This window comes from Myotis davidii, unplaced genomic scaffold (genome assembly GCF_000327345.1).
Source record: "Myotis davidii unplaced genomic scaffold, ASM32734v1 scaffold319, whole genome shotgun sequence".
Lineage (NCBI taxonomy): Eukaryota > Metazoa > Chordata > Mammalia > Chiroptera > Vespertilionidae > Myotis > Myotis davidii.
The window spans coordinates 270,949-279,879 of record NW_006290675.1 but is presented as its reverse complement, the minus strand read 5'-3'; the positions used below and the strand labels follow the sequence as shown (position 1 = coordinate 279,879).

At 51.2% G+C, this 8,931-nt stretch overlaps 1 protein-coding gene across 1 annotated transcript in view; it reads right to left on the bottom strand.

The window, feature by feature from the left end:
• HK3 (hexokinase 3) overlaps nucleotides 1-8,648 on the bottom strand; it is a 17,754-nt gene extending 9,106 nt beyond the window's left edge. Inside the window, 4 exon segments of the mRNA XM_006763696.2 lie at nucleotides 4,371-4,543; nucleotides 7,080-7,225; nucleotides 7,537-7,604; nucleotides 8,553-8,648. Of these exon segments, the coding sequence (XP_006763759.2) occupies nucleotides 4,371-4,543; nucleotides 7,080-7,225; nucleotides 7,537-7,604; nucleotides 8,553-8,648 (483 nt within the window).
• Nucleotides 8,649-8,931: the final 283 nt, after the last annotated feature.

Here is an 8,931-nt window from a genome sequence, read left to right as displayed (position 1 = left end):
TTCCTGCGCCTGGAGGAAAAGAGGCTGACATCTGGGCAGGAGACCTGTTGGCCTAGCCAAGTACCCCAACCCCAACCAGGACAAGCCAGCCCTGTCCTGCTCATACCTCCTCTCACCTGTCCAGACCAGCCCCTCCCTCAGCTTCCCCAGGGCTGGCCTGAGCCCTTTCTGAGCCTGGTCTCCCAGCACCACCCAGCCCCACACCTCACCTCTTCCCACACTCCGGCCCTCTGGCCGCTTAGGGCCTGCACCACCTCCAACACCCTCAGAAGGCTCCTTTCTGGAGGAAAGACCCACCCACTTCCTCCTGCTCCATCCCCTCGTGGCTCCTCAGATCACTATACTGGCTCCTCCTATTTCATTGAACTCAGGGTTTGACAAGGCCTTTCCCTATCACACCAGGACTGACTTGCTCTGGGTTCCCAGTTCCCAGAGCCAACCTCTCAGTGAGTTGTCATCGAAGAAGCAAGTGAACGAACACATGTGTGAACAAACTTCAGGTTCAGGTGCTTCCTTCTCCAGATCCACTTGAATCTGGAGCCTGAGCAAGCCAACCCTCACTTTTCTTTTTTTTTTAACATACCACCAATACTTATAGTTCCACTCTCTCCCATAGACCAGTGCTGACACTGGGAAGGACTGGGCCTCCCATAAGGAGAGATCCGCCTGGGGGCCCAGTGTGTCCACCCAGGTGTGTTCTGGGCTTGGTGGTGGCCCGAGGATCTAAGTCCTCCCCCAGGATTCCCCCATCCCAGAATCCGTGTGGGCCTGGGAGTGGGTCCCACCCGGGAAAGCTCCCTGGGTGGAGGAACAGGTCATGTGGGAAGAGGTCACATGATGCCTCAAAACCTGCCACGCCAAACATCAGCATGAGACAGGAGGGAAACGAGGCCAGAGGGTAGAATCAGGAAAGCACGGCAGGGGGTCTGAAGGTGAGGCGCTGCGGAGAGTCTGGAAGCGACCCCGCAGAGGATGCCCTCCTTCCGTTGCCGTCCCTCCCACAGGCATCGGGGGAGGCCCACCCACAGACCCAGCGCCATTCCCAGCACCGAGTGCTGCTCCACCAGCTGAGGCCTGCCCTGTGCAGCTCAGGCTGCAGTGTAGGGACAGAAAATAAGCAAATAAGCAGATAAGATGGTCTGGTAGTAATGGCAGCTTAAAAAAAACAAGCAGGAATAGAAGTCGAGAGTGAGCAGGGAGGTAGAGATATTTTTGGACATTGGTCAGGAAAGGCCTTCCTATGGAGGTGACCTAAAGGAAGGAAGGGAATGAGCCATGTGAAAATCTGGGGAAAGTGCCCTCGCCAGTTTGGCTCAGTGGATAGAGCATCGGCCTGTGGACTGAAGTCCCGAGTTTGATTCCAGTCAAGGGCACATGCCCAGGTTGAGGGCTAGATCCCCAGTAGGGGGCGTGCAAGATGCAGCCAATCAATGATTTTCATCATTAGTGTTTCTGTCTCTCTCTCTCCCTCTTCCTTCCTCTCTGAAATCAATAAAAAAAACTTTAAAAAATCCATCCCCAATATGCCATCTTCTTGGGCAAGAATGTTCTTGATGCTGAGGCAGACATTTCGGCGAAAACCCGGCGGATGGGTGTCTGACTAGGAAAGAGCATAAAGGGACTTTCTTCAGTGCAAGGGGATGAATTTGGGGGAAGACTGGAGCAGAAGTAGATTAGCATGAAGGGAGGGGCGAGGAAAGCAGAGGACAGGTCACTGAGTTCTTCTCCACCAGAAGCCCGCTGTGGGGAGCTTATAGAGCACCCTGCTACCTCCCCTCTATAGGGAAACCTCCTCCGGGCAACCTCTGGGCCATCCTTCAAAGAGGCCCAGCAGCCTTCCTGGGTTCATTGGAGAGCCCCAGCCGGTGACTCCATTCTCCTGGACTTAGCCTTTCCCAGGCCCCCACCTCTGGTTGCACAGGAATTCCGTTCCTGCAACCTGCCGCCCTAAGCTGGACCTGTGTTTGTAAAGAACCACTGGGGTCTGGATGAGGAGGCTGGGGAGACTGGGAAGAGAAGCTGCCCACTAAGGAAGAGGAGAGGGCTCTCTCCCACCCTTGCCTTAGGAAGAGATGGGAAACAGAAGCCTAAGGCGCAAACAACCCTAACAGGAGTGCTGGAAGTTCAGCCCGCGGTTTACAGTACAGCAGATGCTTTCAGCAGCCAGGAATGCTCAGAGGGGCTATTCCCAGCACAAATGAGGACACTGGGGCTCAGGCCAGGACAGTCATCTGCCTAAGCCTAGCAGCTATCAAGGCACAGGGTGGGATTTGAACCCGACTTGTCGGACTACAGAGATGTTTCTACATAAATGTGAAAGCTTTATAAAAACTAGCAATTTCTGAAAAGCCCCCAAAGCTGATGAAGGTTGCAGCGAGGAAACCCCATAGGACCTGGCATGAGATAACTTACATCTGAGTGTTGCCCTGCCACTTCCTGGATGTGTGGCCCTGGGCAAGTCAAACTTCCCTCTGAGAGAACAAGTCGCCTCTTATGCAAAACCCAGAGAATAATGACATTCAGAGGCCCCCAAGCCCCCAGTGCCAGGGCCACGTCTTACTCACAGTGTATCTCGGAGCCGAGTGGTGGCTGCTCAAGGCTGGCAGCACTCAGGACAGATTTGCTGATTGAGTGGTTGTGGGGGCATAAGAATTAAAGGGGATCGTGCACATGAAAGTGTAAAGTACTATTCAGGGTGAGGGCTGTGTTTGTATTGCTTAATGATAACAGCAGAATGACAGAGTTGATGGCTTAGGCAGATGGATGTTTTTTCTTCCTTTTCCTCCCAGGTCCAGTGGAAGGTGCAAGAGGAGTGACAAGAAGATGGTAGAAGCCACAAGAAAAACAGGACTTCCCTGGCCGACTCTGGTGGGTGCATAGTAGCCAGGAGAAGCTACTGGGTCGTTCCCCTCTATCTCCCCTGAGAAAACTGTGGAGAGACCTCAGCCAGGACAGCAAGAAGCAAAGCCTTAGAAAGAGGCTGATCCAATATAGCTTCAAAGCTGGCTCCTCGAGCAGCTTGCATGTCGGTCAGTCTGGGCTCATTGCCCCGCCTCTCTGAGTGGCTTCCTTCTCCATCCAGCAGGAGGTAAAATAGCACCCCCCTTTTCTGTGAGGACTGAGAAGGGGTGGGACAGTGGCTGGCTTATAGGACATGCTCACTGAAATGTGTGTTTCCTTTCCTCAGAGCATGAGGTACAACTGCCTGGAGAGCCTGGTTTATTGCCCCTCTGGTGGCAACAAGAGACCTAGGAGGAGGGGTGGGGACGGGGCTCTGAGAAGGGGCTACGCTCTGACCAAGCATAGGAAGGGGGGCGAGGGGAAGCCTGTGGTGCTGAGGTGGGGCCAAGGCCATGGAGAACATGGCATCCTTGTGAAATCTCCCAAAGCCTAAGGGAATGTCTTTAAACTGCAGGTGCATGTAATGAAGTCAGCAGGGCAGATGTAGGACCGACACGGGAGCAAGGGCATAAAGTGAGTAGGAGATGGCGGCAGGCCAGGCATTGCTCACTCCTGTGGCCAGTGGTGAGTGGTGGGTGGTGGGTGGAGCACAGAGGAAATGTTTACAGCAAGGTCTGGGGAAGAGATTGGATGAGGGTGAAGTAGAAGCATGAAATGCAGTGAGGGGTGATGCCCCCACAGTTTGGGCAATGAACCAAGTCCAGCAGATGTCAGGACAAGCTGGAAAACTAAAGAAGCTGCAGGGAACAGTTGAAGAACCCTCTCTCAACGCCTCTGTCCTTTATTATGTCCTGTAACTCACTTAACCCTCCAAGGGGTGGGAGGACCCGTTTTTCTTTTCTTCCATTTTACTGATGAGGAAACAGAGACTACGGGATATGAAATGACTTACACAAGTGTTTCCGGCTCAAGGATGTGGTATGCAAGGGCTCTACATCTTGGTCAAGAGGACAAAAGAGACTCACTTCTGAGCTAATTGGAAGCATGTGGGGCAAGCCGCACTGTAACCTCGGCTCTGCGTGCCTGACTGCATGGTGTGGAGGGGAGGGAGAGCTGCAGAAGTGACTAGAGAAGTGGGGGAAGGAGGACCCTTAAGAACACAGCTTTCTAGACTGGGTCAGGCCATTTGGGGCAGAGGAGGTGCCTGTGCAGCAATGTGGCCAAAGCAATATATTTGGGGCTGAAAGATCTCAGCCCAGCCCAGACTCCTGTCATGCCTTAGTCGAAGGCACGCCATTTCTCTGAGCCTCCTCTTCCTGGGCTGTAAAGTGAGGAGCTAGTCCCTGCCTTGCAGTTGTGTGGAGCATCGTAGGAGACACTGACCAGATCAGATATAAAAGGCTCTGAAAACTGGAAGGTGCTGCAAGGGTGTGATCACATGGCCCCACATCATCTTTAGCCAATCCTACTCTTGGCAGTTCTCAATAAGCACCTTTCCAGGAACCCAGTGCTGAACTTACCAGCTCAGAGCTGTCCGGAGAGCAGGGCAAGCCCTCCTGGGGGCAACCGGGGGCTCCTTCCTTTTGCCACAACCCTACAGGCCCAATGGAGTCCATGTGGTTCCACAATTGGGGGTGGCCACCTATGGGAGGAAAGAGACAGCCTGGGTGAACTGCTTACTCTACAGGCCCTAGGAGTCTGTGACTCAGACTCTTTCTTCTGAAGGGGACAGGAAGGAAGCTATGGGCAGAGCTCAGAACCTCAGTCAGTTTCCAGAAGCATGTGTCATAAGAGAGGACCAGGAAGGCTGGTTTCTATTCCTAATGCCTTTCTTTCATTCTGTCCTGTAACTCACTTAACCCTCCAGGGGGTGGGAAGGTTCATTCACATTTACCAGTTCCTTTGCCTACTCCGCTGCCAACCAGGGCCCCACCTTCAGGGACCTCACAGCCCTACAGCAATCCCAGCAGGGTTGACATAGGCATCAACCGAGATGGACAAGCTGCTGTGCTTAGGAGTTGAGTGTGATGGGCTGGAGCAGCAAGCAGGCTGGACCACAGATGTTTCTATGCCAAGCTGAGATGCATGGATTTCTTCCTGAAGATAGATGGAGAAGAAATGAGGGGTGGACCTGTGCTTCAGTAAGGGCTCTGACTCGTGGCACAAACTTTGGACAAGTCATTTATGATACCTGTACAAGGTTGGTGAGAATTACATGGAGTAACACCTGGAAAAATGTTTTGGAATATTTAATTTAAACCTCAGCTCCTGGGTGGGTTTGGGGAGGAGCAAAAGAGATAATAAGAGCAAAAGAACCTAGTTCACTGTCTTCAGATTTATTTAGCTGAATTTGCATGAAAACTCTATGAACCTCAATTTCCTCTTCTAGGACAGGAAAAAAAGTCAGTTCCTGTGAGGATTAAAGGAATTAATGATTCTGAAAGTCCTTTGCACACTCTAAAGGACTGTTGGAATGTCAGGGGTGCTCACTCAAGCTAGAGGTGGCACTGATGTTCCAGGAGGATCCTGAGGGAGCCTCAGTGATCCAGGTGCCCTTCAGGGGAGAAGGAAATGAGAAACACAGTGGAGGGTCCAACAACTCACTCCACCTCTCTCCTCCTGGAAAGGCAACTTCAGGAAAGACACCTTCCACCCCTGCAACCCCTCCAAACTTCTGCTCCCATCACTCCCTGTGGTCACCTATAATCTGACCGCCCAACCCCAGACTTCGGCTGAGGCCCCACTAGTACTGCCCTCTCTCAGGCATGCAGTCATGAGCATTCTCTTCACTACAAAATACTCTTGTCCCTTGACTTCAACAGCCAGTTTTCCCTGGGCCTCCTTCCTAAATCTCTCATCATCTTCATTAACTCCTTCTCTCCTCTCCCCTTAAGCAATGGGGCTCCCAGGTTTCTGAGAGCTCTCCTTTCCACACTCACTCATCCCCAAGAGTTGATTAAAACTTCTGTGTGGGGGCTCCTAAATATCCCTCTCCTGAGCCAAATCCGGAATTCTAATGATCTATTAGACATCATGATCCGAACTTGGAGAGGCTCCTCACACTCCACACATTCATTTCCTCCTTCCCTTTTGCCCATAATTCTTCTCCGATGCTCCACCTTCTCCTGCTCTAATCTGTCCACCACCACCCCGCCCTGCCACCAACTGTGCTAAAATAGATTTTATCACGTCACTCCCCAGATCTATCCCCCTAAGAAAGGAACTGTCATTCTGATGGCTCCCACTGCAGAAAAAAAGAAGTCTAAAACTCTTCACTGTGGCATTCCAGGCCCTAACCCTGTCCTCCAACCAAGCTTCCTCCCGCTACTGCCCTTCATATGCTACACACTGACTATGAGCTTCATCCTGTCTCTTGATGTCTAGCCTTTGTTCCGTGTTCCCTGAGCCTGGAACCACCGTGTCTGGATCATCTCTGCATCTTCAACACCCAACACAGGGTTCAGCATAGGTAGGTGCTAAATAGCTTTGTGAATTTGGGGGTGGGCAGGTAGTCTTGTTCAGAGAACCAAGAAATCCATTTCTAACAAATATTCCCAGAGTCATATAATCCTACACTCAGTTTCTAAGTCTCTCAAATGGGAATGTTAGTTCCACATAAATTATAGGTCAGTTTCAAAGATAAAATGGGGTAACTGAGGCAATTACCTTTGGAAAGGGCCAAGGGCTACACACAGTGGTGAGCTTTCATTCTCTTTTCAAGGCCCAGCTGGCTCAGCCACTCATTCATTCACTTTTTCATTCCCTCTTCTATTTCACATTTGTTCAGCACTTCTCCATGCCAGGGACTGTGAATCTTTCTTCAAGAAACCTCAGCATTTACCCTCTCAGTAAATATATCCATGTCTGTCTCTTCCAGCTGAGAGTCCTTGTAGAGATGGACATGTCTCCCATATCACTGGATCCCCAGACCCCAGCCCAGGTCGCACACATTTAAAGAACTGTGGGGCTCTTGGCTTCCCCCAGCTGAGCCAGCTACATGGAATGAGCCTTCTTTTAGAAACACATACCACAGATGTTTGCTGGGGAGGGAGCCACAACTGGGGACCAAAGGCTGTCTTTCCAGCCTCCACTCCTCCAGTATGGGCCAAGCAGCAGAGAGAAGAGTGCGGGTTGGGGCTGAGGCAGGTAGGAACTACACAGAGGCCGGGGACTCTTACCTGGGGAAAACAGCAGTTGGTCAGTCTCCTCAGGCCTGGGCGCTTGTCCCTCAATGAGACATCCCACGGGCCTGGTTTGTACCCAAAGTGAAACGCACAAGTGACCTGATAATGGCCCCAAGCCCCGCCCTTTTATTAGACAACAGCTAAGTCACTTCCTTTTGAGTCTGCCCTAAGAGGAGCCGAGGGTAGGCAAGGCCATGGTGCAAACTTAAGCAAGATGACCACAGGAAATTGGAGAGGTAAAATGGGTCAAGGGCTCTAGGACATGCTCTCTGCAAGGATGGGAGTTCTGTCCATTTTACAAAAACTCAGAGTCTGAGCTCTGAGGTGGTGGCTCACCCCTGGAAAGAAAAGGGAGAGGCCTAGTCTGGGAAATATGCAATCCAATGGACAATTTGGCAAAATGTGGAAATACTAGTGAGTGAGAGGTCATGTGAGCACAGAAGAGACTTGCCTTGGAGTGGGAAGGGCAAGCTGCAGAAGCTGAGCCTTGAAGGAATGGTAGTATTCTGACAGGTGGTCCTTGGAAAAGAGAGGAGCATGTACAACATGACGGAGAATCAGACATCTTCATGGAATGGAGTATAGCTCCAAGGTTCTAAAGAGGATGCATGGAGATGGGGCTGTGTGGTGGAGCGGTGGAGCTAGACTAGAATCTAGCCGTTAGTCTGTAGGCCAAGGGAGACAGTAGGTTCACAACACAGGTCTTCTCTACTGAAAGGGGAGTCTCAGGTTGTAGTCAATCTGTTGGCCACCAAGTTGGTTTTTCCCTGTACTAATCTTTTTATTTTTTCTTAATATATTTTTATTGATTTCAGAGAGGGAGGGAGAGGGAGGGAGAAACATCAATGATGAGAGAGAATCATTGATCGGCTGCCTCCTGCAAGCGACACATCGGGGATTGAGTCCGCAACCCAGGACTGTGCCCTGACCGGGAATCAAACTCTGACCTCCTGGTTCATAGGTTGACGCTCAACCACTGAGCCACGCCAGCCGACTGAACTAGTCTTCTTGAATGCACAGAACCTTGAAGCATCACTGTGCTCACTGCTATGGTATGAAATGTGTGTTCCTCCAAAAATTCATGTTGAAAACCTAATGCCCAAGGTGATGGTATTAGGTGGGGCCTTTGGAAAATGATTAGGTCATGAGGATGGAGCCCTCATGAATGGGATCAGTCTCCTCATAAGAGAGGCTCCAGAAGATCCCTCACTCCTTCCACCGTGTGGAGGACACCAGAAATCTACAACCAGAAGAGGACCCTCACCTGACCACACTCGCTCCCTGATCTCAGCCTTCCAGGCTCCAGAATTGTAATAAACTTCTATTGTTTATAAGCTACCCAGACAGTGGCATTTTGTTATAGCAGCCCACATGAACCAAGATACCCACCATGGTAGGAGACAACATACTGCACCAATTTTCATTTCAGGGAAACTGGTGAGCAGATACGTTAAAGTTTTAGGTTACCGCATCAGCAGTAACCCTACCATTATCCACACAGTACATGACCTCCACCAGGATGATGAAGGCCCGGGACAGTAGCTCTTGGATTCGTTTTGGCATTGACTGGGCCTGGGAACGCCCGACATCAGCCCTGCTGCACAGTTCTCTGGGTACCGATATGGCATATAGACCCTGACAGGCAGGGAGCTCGAGATGGGAGTGAATAGGACAGTCACCTGTGACGTAGTGTCCTGACTAACCTGGATTTCCAGTCTCTCTCAACCTTGTTCAGTTAAGAGATGAGAATATGGAACTGAGTGTGAAAGGCCCAGCTGTGATTCATGCTGGCAGCCAGTCTGCAGTCTCCTGAGCCAGAGCGCCAGAGCTCCTCGTCTGTTTCTGG